The sequence below is a fragment of the Lagenorhynchus albirostris genome, chromosome 14, assembly GCF_949774975.1.
Source record: "Lagenorhynchus albirostris chromosome 14, mLagAlb1.1, whole genome shotgun sequence".
In the NCBI taxonomy this organism is placed as follows: Eukaryota; Metazoa; Chordata; class Mammalia; order Artiodactyla; family Delphinidae; genus Lagenorhynchus; species Lagenorhynchus albirostris.
Genome location: NC_083108.1, coordinates 60,225,448 through 60,240,172, shown reverse-complemented (window position 1 = coordinate 60,240,172; position 14,725 = coordinate 60,225,448). Strand labels below are relative to the sequence as shown.

General features: G+C 53.3%; 1 protein-coding gene across 1 annotated transcript; it reads right to left on the bottom strand.

Moving 5' to 3' along the window:
- Positions 1-2,133: 2,133 nt before the first annotated feature.
- On the bottom strand, positions 2,134-12,309 carry TUBB6 (tubulin beta 6 class V). The gene is made up of 4 exons (XM_060170489.1): positions 12,183-12,309; positions 11,787-11,895; positions 10,161-10,271; positions 2,134-3,465 (listed from the first exon to the last, which is right to left on the bottom strand). Exons 1-4 carry the CDS (start codon positions 12,237-12,239, stop codon positions 2,402-2,404), a joined length of 1,341 nt encoding a protein of 446 aa, XP_060026472.1. The 5' UTR covers positions 12,240-12,309; the 3' UTR covers positions 2,134-2,401.
- Between the last annotated feature and the right edge of the window lie 2,416 nt (positions 12,310-14,725).

The window sequence follows — 14,725 nt, the reverse complement described above, 5'->3', positions numbered from 1 at the left end:
GTCACTGATTATGCTTGGGCTACTTCTCAGAAAACGTAACGGGAAGGAATTGAATGATGTCACTGTTAGGGTCTCAGGTTTGTGGTTCTCTTCAGCTCCCACAAGATGCTCAGGAAGTCTAGATTTGTTCATCCTGGAGGATGAACTCGGGGTGTGAAGTGTGTTGGCCCAAGTGAGTCAGTGAGCCCGTGACAGCACATCCTCACTCGGCTGACCATGACCGGGCCTTGGTCTCACGTGTGGGTCTGCAGCGGATGTATAACCACCACTGGACTGTGGGCTGGCAGGCTGGACTGCAGGGCACCGCCACTGGGCTAGGAAGCCTTGCGCCTTCCGCGAGGTCACTGTTACTGTTAGAAGGGAGTGATGTGCTGTTGTGGTTCCAGAAAAGCCAGAGTCCACAGTGCCACAGACCTAGGTCAGAACTCGCCAGAAGGTGGCCCAAAGAAGATGTAGGTCTTCAAGTGCCATTATTTGGACTTGGAGGCACCACATATTTCTGCATTTTTAATACTTTTTAGCTGTCTCCTTTAGCGTTACTCCAACTTGCTTGTGTGTTCTTGACGCAGATGTGTTGTGGGACGTGACTTGTCAGGTTTCAGGCACAGAACCGGCTGGCGTCCTGGAGGAGCACTGGACCGATGGGGTGGCAGGTGGCCCGGGTAGCCCCCGCCCTCCCGCCCATCCTGGGACCGCTCTTCCATACTCCAGCTCACCAGGCCACAGAAGCACTAACAGCATCACAGCATCCCGGGAGCTGGGGCTGCAGGGGTACCGATCACAGCCTCCCTTCCCTTCCTCACGGGATGCTCTGGGCGCTTGTTGAGTGAGGCTGTTAGGTGAGGAGGACAGCCCTGCAGAGAGGGGGGCCAGTGTGCGCCACCCCTGCTGAGCCTCCTGGGTGGTGCCAGTCGTGAATCAGGCCTGATGGCGCTCGGGTGGTGACCCACATCTCCCCTGCGCTGCTGTATGAGGTGCTGCATGGCCGGCGGCCAGTGGGGCCCGGAGTGGCTGCTGTGGCCTCAGTGCGGCTCCTCTCTACACCTGCGGAGCATCAGTGTGTCGGGGCCTGACTCGGGTTTGGCCTCCAGCCGGCGCTCAGGGCACTCGTCTCTCCTCCAAGGCCCGTCAGACCTAGTGAGGGTCCAGCATAGATGGGGGCGGCGAGAGATTTTCACCGTAGTCTCACAAAATGGTTAGATTTTTGCAAAAACAGGATCTCACCTCGGTTCAAGCCATGTTGCGTGTTTTGTGGGTCACTTTGCCCAAGGCGCAGCGGATACAATTACAGAGGGCCACCATGGGGCAGGGGCTCAGCTCAGCAGTTCCTCAGGAACCCACGAGGGGTGGGGAGGCTGGTTAGGGGGTCCAGCACTAGCATTAAAATGCTTCCACCCGGAGTGACACGCTCGTGTTCCCTGGGCTGAAGCAGCTGGGCTCACAGTGCCCTCCAGGGGGAAGAAGCCAGAACCTGGGAAGTGAGCCTGCTTGCCCCATGGAGGCTGAGCCTAAAAGGCGTCTTAGGGAGCAGACACCGTGAGTTGGGGGGAGCGGGGGATCCTGTGCCCTGTGCGGGGCCTGCCTGCTGGCCCTGCAGCCCCAGAAGGAAGCACAGCAGCTCCCAGAGCCGCCACCTGGCCCCCCACCCACGTTGAGCTTGTGTGTCCCCAGCTTTGGCTGGAAGCCTGAGGGTCATATCCTGTGCTCCTCCAAATCTCAGCCAGGTTGTTAGGGGAGGCTGGGTGGACTAGCCTAGGGCCGTACGCAGGAAAGATTCGTGGGGGCTTAAGTGCTGGGGACGTACAAGTGGGGACAAGGGCTTTTATTTGGGGATGCGCTGCTTTCTGTAGCCACCAATTAAAGAATCTCAGGGCTCCCTGAGAGCCTCCAACGCAAGAGAAGCCCCTCTCTGCGTGGAGTGAGCTGTCAGGGCTGCACCCCGGTAAGGGGCGGGTGCTGTCGGGGAAGCAGAGGCTGGAGAGACAGAGGGGCACTTAGGGTTTATTGTGACCAGGTTGTTCCCGAGTTCAGAGCTGCACGTCCAGTACGAGGCGGCACCTTGCGGCTCCAGGTGTCATCATAGGATGAAACACACGGTTTCTAACCCCCTAATTCCCAGACATGGTTGAACACTTAAGAGAAGGTGAGGTTTATTTATTTAGCCCTTTATTTATGGCCCATGAGTTCTTTCAAGTCCTCTCTGGTCTGATGTTTGGGTAGGGATGCCAGTCCCCACTCTTCTGATGTCCTTCATCCCGGATGACGGACAGGACAGTCTCGCTGCCTCTGCGAGGGGCCCGTCCCCACACACTCGGACCAGGGCTCCCCTCAGCGGCCAGGAGACTCACCAGGGTTGGAGGAAGGACCTCTGAGCCACGGCGTCCAAGGCAGGGACGCGCCTCTATTCGTTGACCTCCTCCTCATCGTCCTCAAAAGCTTCCTCGCCCTCGTCGGCCGTGGCGTCCTGGTACTGCTGGTACTCAGACACCAGGTCGTTCATGTTGCTCTCGGCCTCAGTGAACTCCATCTCGTCCATGCCCTCACCCGTGAACCAGTGCAGGAAGGCCTTGCGCCGGAACATGGCCGAGAACTGCTCCGAGATGCGCTTGAACAGCTCCTGGATGGCCGTGCTGTTGCCGATGAAGGTGGCGGCCATCTTCAGGCCGCGCGGCGGGATGTCGCACACGGCCACCTTCACGTTGTTGGGGATCCACTCCACGAAGTAGCTGCTGTTCTTGTTCTGGATGGCTAGCATCTGCTCATCCACCTCCTTCATGGACATGGGGCCCCGGAACACGGCGGCCACGGTCAGGTAGCGGCCGTGGCGGGGGTCACAGGCCGCCATCATATTCTTGGCATCGAACATCTGCTGGGTGAGCTCGGGCACTGTCAGCGCCCGGTACTGCTGGCTGCCACGGGCGGTGAGTGGGGCAAAGCCGGGCATGAAGAAGTGCAGGCGTGGGAAGGGCACCATGTTCACGGCCAGCTTGCGCAAGTCGGCGTTGAGCTGGCCAGGGAAGCGCAGGGAGGTGGTGACCCCGCTCATAGTGGCCGACACCAGGTGGTTGAGGTCCCCGTAGGTGGGCGTGGTCAGTTTCAGTGTGCGGAAGCAGATGTCGTACAGGGCCTCGTTGTCGATGCAGTAGGTCTCGTCCGTGTTCTCCACCAGCTGGTGCACGGAGAGGGTGGCGTTGTAGGGCTCCACCACCGTGTCCGACACCTTAGGAGAGGGCATCACGCTGAAGGTGTTCATGATGCGGTCGGGGTACTCCTCGCGGATCTTGCTGATGAGGAGAGTGCCCATCCCAGAACCGGTGCCGCCGCCCAGCGAGTGGGTCAGCTGGAAGCCCTGCAGGCAGTCGCAGTGCTCGCACTCCTTCCGCACCACGTCCAGGACCGAGTCCACCAGCTCGGCGCCCTCCGTGTAGTGGCCTTTGGCCCAGTTGTTCCCGGCGCCGGTCTGTCCTGGAGTCAAGCAAGAGAGGGGACACGGTTCCGACAGGGCTATGGGGCAGGGGGAGCTGCGCGGGGCCATTAGTACATTTAAAGTGTGTTAGGAAACGATTAGATAATAGAGCGAGGGTTGGGCCCCGGTCCCCCAGCACTGCAGGAGCGTGGGAGGGCAGGCAGCTGCTTCAGACAAGGAAAATCCGCCAGTTTTAAGATGTACGCGTGTTCTGACCTGGTAATTCCATTCTTCTTTTTAAGTAGATAATTCTCCCACAAGGTAAAAGACAAAGAGAACAGAAAGTATACATTAAAAAATAAATTGCTAAAAAAAACCCAAAAAATCAAATTGCTTTCCCCTCTCCTTTGGGCTCTCAGAATTTTGTACTACGCACAAATACTTTCTTTTCGAAACAGTAATACTTTCTCATGTTAATTGGGCTTCTCGTTCATCATCCAGAATTACGGTTGCAAAAGTTTCTGAGCACCCACTATTTTGCACCTGTAATTAAACACCCAGCACAGGAAGTCATTCCTGCCCTCAAATTGCTTCCAGTCAGTCGTAGTAAGATTAACACATGTGAAACTTTGTATTTTTTCCAAGGAGTTCAAGTAACTAGAAAGAGACCTTCTCGTTAGTCTGTTTTGGGTTTTTTGTTTGTTTTAAACAACGGTGCTTTTTCCCCAACATGCTTATTTCTACTTTACTTTATGGAAGAAATTTTTAATCTGAAAGGTTGGCTGATCAATTTAAAATCCTAACTTTCAGTTCACTTCGTTATAAAATGGAAGCTCCATCAGTAGACAAAGCATTTTTTCCAAGCTGTATACACAGGCCTGTGTTTGTTTGAATGGATGCACTTAAAAAGATCTGGCAAAGAGGACCGGGAGGAACTTATTTTCGTTTTTGCTTGTCTGGACACTGCGCATTTCCTGTAATGCAGTGCTCTTCAGACACCACTGCTCTGTAGCCCTGAAAATATTTAAAAACTACATACCCCAACATTAAGCTGACAGCTAACATCTTCACAAATTCAAATAGTTGCAAATTCAAATAGTTGCAAATGATATTTTAATTTCCGAGGTACTATAAATACTCCCTTTTGAAAACAAACATGTTATACATCATTCTATTAAATGTATCCCACAGAGTCCATGTAAAAATCAGGAACAGGGAATTCCCTGGCGGTCCAGTGGTTAGGGCTTGGCAGATTCACTGCCGTAGCCAGGGTTTGATCCCTGGTCGGGGAACTAAGATCCCACAAGCCGCGTGGCGTGGCCAAAAACAACAACAACAACAAAAAAAAAACAGGAATAAATCCTAAGTTGAAATTGATTTAAAAAAAAATTCCTATGATCACAAGGTGTTTAAATGTCAATAACTGTATTCTTTTCAATTAGTTCATTTATCCAAGTGTGAACATCAGATATTGCCAGAATGAGACAAGGTTTGGCATCCTTTTTTTTTCTTTTTTTTTTTTTTGGCCACACCACACCACACGTGGGATCTTCCCTGACCGGGGATTGAACCTGTGCCCCCTGCAGTGGAAGTGCAGAGTCTTAACCATTGGACAACCGGGGAAGTATTTGGCATCCATTTTATTCCTTTTTCTTTGTTTTTACATATATAAATACTGAGAAGTCTTGTTCACATAAATATGTAAATGGAATCAATTGTATTCTAACAATGTCATTGAATTATTTGATCTTCAGAGTTAAATGCCAAAAATCAAACAGTGTGCTTCCCTGGTGGCGCAGTGGTTGAGAGTCCGCCTGCCGATGCAGGGGACACGGGTTCGTGCCCCGGTCCGGGAGGATCCCACATGCCGTGGAGCGGCTGGGCCCGTGAGCCATGGCCACTGAGCCTGCGTGTCCGGAGCCTGTGCTCCGCAACTGGAGAGGCCACAACAGTGAGAGGCCCGCATACCACACACACACAAAAAAAAATCAAATAGTGATCTATCATCAGAAAGTATGTTTAGGGACTTCCCTGGCTATCCCACATGCCACGTGGCACGGCCAAAAAGAAAAAAAAAGTATTTTTAATCATCTTTCAGCCCAAAACTCAATTTTGTGGAAAGCAGAATTGGAAACACCTGACTTGCATCAATCACACTTTCCTTCTGTTGGTCCAAAAGGCTTTGCACCAAGACTTACCTAATGCTTTCAATGAAAGGCTCTTTGTGTGGTCCCGTATACTTAGACAGGGTTGGAAATTTTGAAATCTTAATTCCAACACAACTTTGCAAATATGGTTTTTAACGAAACGTTTTAAATATATTTTTGTCAAAATTTTTAGGTTTAGCAGATTTAGCTTATTCAGGTTGTAAAAACTATTGGCCATGTAACCTAACTGGCAAAGGCAGCCCTCATTATCAGAGCGATTCTGTAGATTGGACTTACTTTCTGTCAGGAAAACATGACTTTAATTTTCAACTCAAATCAATATGTTAATATGCATTTTAAGGAATATTAGAGAAACCACTGGGAACTGAATTCTAGAGCACACTGTAAGGTAAGTTACAAAAAGCAGTAAAATCAAAGTAAATGATGCAGAGATTTAAAGATAAATTAAAAAGACAAGGCACTGCCATTTCTCATTAACTGGTAATTAGGCAGTGTAAGGGCCGCTCAAATGGTCAGCTGTTGAGGAAGCGAGGAAGGCTATTTAAGGCCTTGTATTTCTTCAGTTTGGGTATATCAAATTTGGTTTTGAAAAGAATCATGTATTATAAAAAATTTAAAAATCAATCCATCAGCCCCCTTATCAAACTTTCCCTACATATCGAACAAAAGAGACCACGGTGGTCCCACTGCCGAAGGTGGAGCCGGCAGGGGATTCAGCTGCGTCAGGTGGACTCAGAAGACAAGGGGAGCAGAGGGGCCAAGGCGCTGCTGGCACACGCTGTGCAGACCTCTCCCACCTTATGCCAAAGACACTCCCTTGATTTCTGTCTACACCCACTGGTGGCAACAATTCACCACCACCCCCGTGCACCGATAGGGGAAACAGCTGTGGCAGTGACACAGCCGGGGCTGCCCCTGGAGACCCGCCTAGCACCACAGCAGAAGGAAGGCTCTGGGCGCTTGGGGGCAGGGCCTGGTCTCGGACACCCCCGGATTCTGCAGTTATCCCGGGGGGCGGCCTCACGCATGGGGAAGGAGTCTTAGCTCAAATGTCTTTGGATCTTGCACAGCATTCGTCAGTGCTAAGCCCTGTGGTGTAAAGTGCAAGTCTGTAAAAGAAGAACCACCGAAATTCTGTGATTCTTCAGTAAGTTTAAGGTGTACTGCCTATTAGTGATTCGTATCTTATACCAAGGGAATCCCTTCGGAAGCATCTAAAGAAGTCCTACAAATCCATAAGGACAACGACAGCCTTTAGGAAGAAGGGCAAAGATATACGCACAGATCGCAGGGAGGGAAGCGCAAGTAACAAACCCATGGCATACTCCTCACGAGGGAAACGCAAACTAAATAAGGAGATTCGGTTACCCTCCACGAAGCTGACAGAGCTCAAAAGCTTGGTAACACTGTGCTGACGGGGGTCTGGGGCAAGGCCCTCTCCCACACACTGGAGCCACTGGGGGCATGAGGACGGGCCTCCATAGGGGGCAAGTCAGCGACAAGGATCAAGGTTGGTCCCATTGACTCAGCGAGTCTACCCAAAACGTGCAGAATGACATGTGGACAGAGACTCACCAGGGAGCAGTTTGTAATAGTGAAAAGGTCAAGAGCTAAATATCTATGAGCAGAGGACTGGTGACATCAGCGAGGCCATCGAGCCGGGGGGCAGAGATGGACAGACTCCAGAGGGGCAGCCTTGAGTCCTGCCACGGCCCCTTGGAGCGTTTCCCCCCCAGCAGGTAACTGCATTCTCGCTCAGGAACACAGACTCCCTTTATGGTGAAACCTGGCTGGCTGCCTTCTCATATGAGGCTGGAAAACCATCACATCCTTCCTAGGCCCCCACGACTCTCGCACCTCCCCACCAAGCCAGCACGCGCCGGGCCAGCCTCCCGCCTGGAGCTTGGTGAAGAGCAGATGCACCTTCAGCTGCCCCGAGGGACTAAGGATGATTTCACTAAACAGCGTGGAAACCAATGACCGGAGTGCAGTGGGGACACCGGGCAACAGGCAGCCACAGCCAGTGAAGCCCCTTGGCCTTGACCCTCCCCTCCCTCCAGTTTACACCATCCACTTGGCTTCCTCGGTGTTTACAGCATGATCAGCCATGAGGTTTTCTCGGCCATTGACAAAAGAAGGAAGCTGGAGGCTTCTGAAAATATTTTGCCACTGTCTCATAGCAACAGACGTTCCCAGTTAAATATTTGGGGGTCAGGAGTTGAACATCTTCTGCAATAGAGGTTGGGACATTAACCAGTGGCTTCAGATTGTAGAACACGAAACTGCAACAGATCCCAGGAGCCTCAGAGCCCACCCCTGGTTCACCTCCAGCTCACACGGGGTGTGGGGTAAAGCTTAGGGCTACGTGCTCCCGGACTCCCCTCCAGCCCTGAATCTGGAAGAGAAAGTTACACGTACAGAGAGGCCTAAGGTCAACCTTCCTGGTGCTTCGCTTTGTCCCACAAAACTCTCTCCCACTAATAGGCATGACTGCTATGCAACGAGCAGTTTGTTAAGAAAAAACTGGGGTTTTCTAAAGCATATTCATGTTTAAAACTCAAATGCAGAGAACTTCCACTTTTAAAATTACACTTACTTCAAGTCAGTGTTTTTTTTTTAAATGACTTCAAACTATATCTGAAAATGGAATGACGCTGTTTTTTTTAATTCACCAACTCTGAAGGCAATGGGGGTGAACCATCTCCATTCACAGGCAACTCGGCCTCTTTTATTAACTGGAGAGTGACTTAAAAACAATTGTTGAGCCTAACAGCACACCACAGTGCATTCAGACATTCTGGGTCCTCTCCATGCCCCATGGCAAACATGTTATTTTCTTAGTTAAAAATAGTGTCAACTTTTAAAAATTTCTATTAAAGCTGTTTCACATCAGTACCATCTTCGTTCCCCTAATTTGGTAGAATATCTCTATTAAGGCTGTGAGTACTGCTGTCTGATACAACTTTCTGCAGTGATGGGACTGTTGTATCTTTGCACTGGCCAATATGGCAGCCACTAGCCACACTTGGCTATTGAGCACTGGGTGTGTCGAGTACAACTGAGGAAGTAGCCTGACTTTATTTAACTTCAATTAAATTTAAATAGCCACATGTAGCTAGTGGCTACCGTATTGGATGGTAGGATCTTGAAGCATCTTTGCTTGAGAACAATTATGTAAAGTCTAGTTCAGCAAAAGGTAAAGAAAATAAATGTCCCCATTTGTAGACTATAAAAATACTGGTAATTTAGATTTTTTGATGTAATAAAAGGGGCACCAGAGACCTTCGTCCTGGTCTATTTGAAATATCAAAGGTGACAAAAACCCTTGAACAAATTGTCAGAAGCTTCGCCTGTCCCATTGCCTGTGTAGGTTGTCATTGTGATGGGGAAGGGGATGATACCAAGAGGACTCATAAACTTCGTGAACATGCACCTCGCTGAAGGTAGCTTGCTCTACCTTTATAACAGGTCACTGCCTGATTCTAACACAAGGGAATCAATTCATGTACCAATAAAATCTTCCAAGATTCTGCCTCCTCTTGTACACTTTGAAGTAACCTTGACTCCCACAACCATGGCTCCAAGGTGAAAGAGGCTGGTCACACTAACAGTGCCACTTCGTTTAATTTTATATAATTTCTTTAGGAGTTTGCAGGGGAACAGGCGCTGCCATCATTTTCTGGGTGGAGGAAGTGGGAAGGAAGATTTGCCCAAATCCAACAAAACTAATAAATTCACATGGCACCAACCTTTGGAAAGAAAGCAGAACAACTGTCTATAGATGATGGAAGAAGAAATATAAACACACTGAAGTTAAAAGATGAGCAACATAAAAACCAAAGACAAATTATTACCATATTAGGATAGTCATTTATGAGAGGGAAAAAGAAGTTAATGTCTAAAAATTTTCAAAATCAAGAACTATCACCAGTAAGCATTTCATTTAGAGAATCAAAGGTTACTTTTCCCCAAGAGGGTACTTTTCTTTCCTTTTTTTTTTTTTTTGTGTGGTATGCGGGCCTCTCACTGTTGTGGCCTCTCCCTTGGCGGAGCACAGGCTCCGGACGCGCAGGCTCAGCGGCCATGGCTCATGGGCCCAGCCGCTCCGCGGCATATGGGATCATCCCGGAACGGGGCACGAACCCGTGTCTCCTGCATTGGCAGGCGGACTCTCAACCACTGCGCCACCAGGGAAGCCCAGAGGGTACTTTTATTAAAGAAGCTGCCTATGATGGGGCTGGGGACTGCTGATTTCCATTCTAAGCTTTTCTACACCACGTGATGTTTTTAATCTTGCACCCAAATTAGCTGGATGTTTAAAAAATAAAAAAGAGGGGGCTTCCCTGGTGGCGCAGTGGTTGAGAGTCCGCCTGCCAATGCAGGGGACACGGGTTCGTGCCCCGGTCTGGGAACATCCCACATGCCGTGGAGTGGCTGGGCCCGTGAGCCATGGCCACTGAGCCTGCGCGTCCGGAGCCTGTGCTCCGCCAAGGGAAAGGCCACAACAGTGAGAGGCCCGCGTACGGCAAATAAATAAATAAATAAACAAATAAGAGGAAGAAGAAAGCAGGAAAGACAGAACCTACCGAAGATGAAGTTGTCAGGCCGGAAGAGCTGCCCGAAAGGCCCAGACCGCACACTGTCCATGGTGCCCGGCTCCAAGTCCACCAGGGCGGCCCTGGGCACATACTTCTGAGCTGGAAGAGAACAGAGCCCACCCACAAGGGTCAGTCTCTGGTTCCTAAGGCAATGGACTTCCCGGGAGCAAGTCCCACCAGCACAGCCGCCTGAGATGTACAGAGCGGGCTTTCTTAGAGCCACAGAATCTCAGCCCTGGGGGAGGGGAGCCCCAGAGAACACAGTCCACCGTGGACTTGTCCGGATGAGGAAGCCAGCGCGGCACAGGGCACAGGAAGTTCCTGGAAAAGGCAGGATGAGAAACGAGGTCTCCTGACCTCCTGCCGCCTGTATTTTCCAGTTCTTACCCGTGGGCAGTTCTACTTTTTAGCTCCACAGAAATCATACTTGCTGCAGCGAGTGGCAGAGCTGCTGGGACACTTTGGCTCCTCCCTCCCTCACACGCACGTGAACCCACGAGCGAGTCTGAGCACCTGTCCCAGGTGCGTCCACGGCTGTTTCCCGGGAGACTGTCTCATTTATGGACAAGTGTGGCCGTGTGCCGTTTCATCTGTAAGCACATGCTCACACCAGCTGGGCAAGAAACTGTCCCCATGAGGGTGGGGTCACTAGGACTGCATTGGGAACTGCTCTACAACCCATCCTGCTACGCACACACCCAAGCTGAAGAAAGAATGTCACCAGGCTAGGCCTGAGGGTGACCAGCAAGTGCCATGTATATTGCGCTCTTCTCAGTTCCATCCAGGAATCTCACCATCCTTGTCCTGCTGTTCCAGACCTTTTTAAAACCCAGTAATTTATGTGTCCTGTTCTTCCCAGCTCTCATGTGGACAAGCAGTAGTAACTCCAAAGACAGAGCGTGATTATCTCTGGGGCCGGGGACACGTGTATGGAAGGGCAGCTCCTGTCACTTCCTGGGTGTTCTTTCAATGTCTTAATTTTATGTTGTCTTGTGAAGGGCATGTATCACTTTTATAATAAACGTTGTTACAAAAATAAAGTATAATGTAACCACCATATAGATGTAGCTACCCAGGACAAGGGTGATACTATTCTCAAACTTGGATAAACCACAACCTGGAATTTTTACTAAACTCCACCAGATAATGACGCTCTCTGTCTGTAGTTGCAGCTTGCAGGGGATGTAAAGTCTTTTTGGAGGTCTGCAAAGGGCCAGAAATATCATTTGAGGGAGTGTTTTTCAAAGTTTTAGCCAAAAACTTTCATTAAGAAATAAAATTTTAAAAGATAAAATAAATTTTAATAAGAGCCGGACATGACCCACTAAGATGATATCACAGCAGCAGTGGGTCCGCTTCAAGAGCTCAGACCCGCCGGGGAGGACGAGATGCTGTTTGAAATCAACCGACGTCGGATTTCCCGCCCCGAGCGAGGGAGGAGCCCGGCGTCCGGCTACAGCTGGGAGGATTTTTCCAGGGTGAGCCACCCACGCGCCGGGCGGCCCCGCGGGCTGGGGAGGGGGAGCATGGCCGGGGTCCCACAGGGCGATGCCGGGGTCCCAGAGAGGGATGGCCGGGGATGGGGGAAGGGCGGGGTCGCGCCGCGCCACTCACACGATGACTCATTGTAGTAGACGTTGATCCTCTCCAGTTGCAGCGTCGAGTCACCCACGTAGCCTCCAGCAGGGTCGATGCCATGTTCGTCGCTGATCACTTCCCAAAACTTGCAAAGGGCGGGGCGGAGGACAGACGGTCAGCCCGGGGCCCTGGCACCCGCGGCTCCCCTAGGGCCGGCCCGGTAGGCGGGCGGCGCGCGGGGAGCGGCCGCAGAATTCCAGGCGCGCCTGAGCTGCCAGCGGGCGCTCCGGGGCCGCGGGGACGGGGAGCGGGGCCGGGTCCCGCGGTGACGTCCCCCTCGGCCGCGCCGGTCCTCCCGCGCTGCCCCGGCCCGAGGGATTAGGGAGGGGCGGGCCGCCCACCCGCAGGGAGCCCGGCCCGGCCCGCGCCCACCTTGGTGCCGATCTGGTTCCCGCACTGGCCCGCTTGGATGTGCACGATCTCCCTCATGGCGCGAGCTCGGCGCTCGCTGCTCGGATAGCGCGGCGACTGCGGGCCCAGCCGCTCGGCGCCCTGGACTCGGCGCCAGCCGCCCCTCCCCGACCCTCCCCCAGCCGCCCTGGCCAATGGCCGGGCCCGCCCCCCCCGGCCGCGCCCCCTCCGCCCCCGCCCCCCGTGCGCCCTCCCCCATCTCCCCGGGCCAGGCCGGGACTTCCCAGTTCCCGCCTCACACCCCCTCGCCCCCGCGGTCCTTGCGCCTTCCCCCTGCCCCCACCCCGGGCCCCCAGCGGTCTGTGCGCCTCCCTCCGCTCCTCCCCGCAGCCTGCGTGCCGGAGCCCAGGGCCCGTTCTTCCCGGGCCACCTCGACCCTGCGCCGTCCCAGAAGGGAGAACAGACCGGGGACAGTGAAGGGACCCCTGCTGGGGGGCCGGTCCGGGAAAGAGCCGGTCCTTGGGGCGCCCACCCGAGTGGGTCGAGGCGGAGACGCAGCGGGCGGGCGGCGGACGGAAAGGACAAGCTCTCTCCCCACCCCTTCGCTGCCCCGCGCGGAGGGAAACCGGAGACCCCTCGCGGGTTCCCGGACCGCAGGCCAAGGTGGGGGTAAGGTTCCCGCCCGCCACGGGTTCAAACCCAGCGTGTAGAGGGCTGTGGGACACGGGAGTGGAGTTTTTCGGGGCGACTCTGACCCCCGCCCCCCGACTCAGGCTCCGGCACGGGTTCTTACGTCTCCGCCCTACTGTAGCTCCGTCTCGAAATACAGGTGCCCTTCGGTTCTGAGCACTTGGAACACTGTGTGATGGAGTCTGATTAAAGTGAACACATGGCTGGACCTGAAAACGAACACACACACACCCTGCACAGTTTACGCAGCCTCTCCATCCGTAATCTGGGAGGAAAGGCTCTTTGTCGGCCCTGGAAGGGGCAGGGGTCTGGGCTGTCCGCCTGGTTCCCTCACTTTCCCCATCGCTGGGTCGCGGCCTCCCTTGCTGTTGGGAGGGGGTGTGGACGCGGATCTCCTGCGTGTGAATAAGTGCGAAGCTGGAGGAGAGGAAACTTCAATCTTATGGAGCTCGTGTGTCTTCTCTCTCCGCTGGGGCCACGGAAAGTCGGGGGTTCCCTGTGGAATGAGCTAAGCCCTCCCCCGGCCCAGGAGACAGTTCTGCTGTGCAAAGCTTGGTTTCCTGTTCCTTTTACAAGGTGCAGCCCAACCTTTCTGAGCCCCCGCCCTCCCCTTCCCCAGTGTTTGCCCACAGCCCCTCCAGCAGGTAAACAGTCTTTACTCCTTAGCTGCTGGCTTCAGGGTTCTGGGTCCCCCACCCTACCTTCTTAGTGGTCCTCAACCCGCAGGGACTGTCACCCCAGCAGCCTGGGCCCCCGCTGCCACCCTCCCAGGGGCACGGCTCCACCTGACACCCAGGATTCTCCAGGCCACTCCTGTGGGCAGCCCAGCTGGCCAGGCGGGGCTCACAGGTATTTCTGTGCCACAAATGCCTCCTGTGTGCCATGCGTGTGTGTGTGCGTGGTTTGAAAGAAGTGGAGAACTTAAAATGTTTTCTTCTGGAGTTTTTCAAACGTTCCCAATTTCAGGGGTCAGTTTCTTTAACCTTAAGATCCCTGCCCTGTCCCCCTCACCCTCCCCTGCAATGCTGCTTCTCTGCCTTCCTGTAGGTTCCTATACCTCTCTTTACACACAGGGCACCTGGGGAAGCAGGTTAGGGGGCACAGCCCTGCCCATGCCCCCAGTCAGGACCCGAGACAACCCAGCAAGCACCCTTGCTTAGCCTGCATGTTGCCATCGCTCAATTTAATTATTGACTCCAAAGAAATGTTCCCTTTATCTGTGTGCTGGTGCTGAGTCTGGTGCGGGGAGTGGAGGGAGGGCCTGTGGTTCCTGGAAGAGCCTGGTCGCTCAGTCCCTGCGGAATCAAGCCCCTGAGTAAAGAGAAGTGCCCACGTCAGCAGCTCCAGTGCTTTGTTGAAATGGCCACCTCACCAAAGCTAGTCCTTGGGTGGAATTTGAGTCCAAAGTGTTCACTGGAGCCAAAGAATAGGTGTTGGCATGGCCTCAGGGACACCTGGATTTGATGGGGGGGAGGCTGATTTACTGGAGTTTCTGATGGGCTCTCCCTGCTGACCAGCGGCACAGCCTGCCCCCTGCACCATGAGGGGGGAGGGGGAGGTGACGAGGACTCAGTGCTAGACGCTTTTGTACAGAATCTTCACGCCACCCTTCCAAGTTTAGGTGTCACTGCCGCTAAGGCAGGTGGGAGTGAAAGGGTCCCCTGCTCCTAACATGGACGGGGCCCAAGCAAGGGCACAGGCAGGCTAAAGACACAGCAGCTACAAATCAGGCTTGCGGAAACCATTCCTGCGTCCCACGCGGGAAGCATCTCCTGTGCACACCAGCCCTCGGTCCATCTCTTCTCCCCCCGCAACTATGGCCATCCCTGGGCCACATTCTGTGTCACAGTCACTAGTGGGAGGAGGGGGCCCTG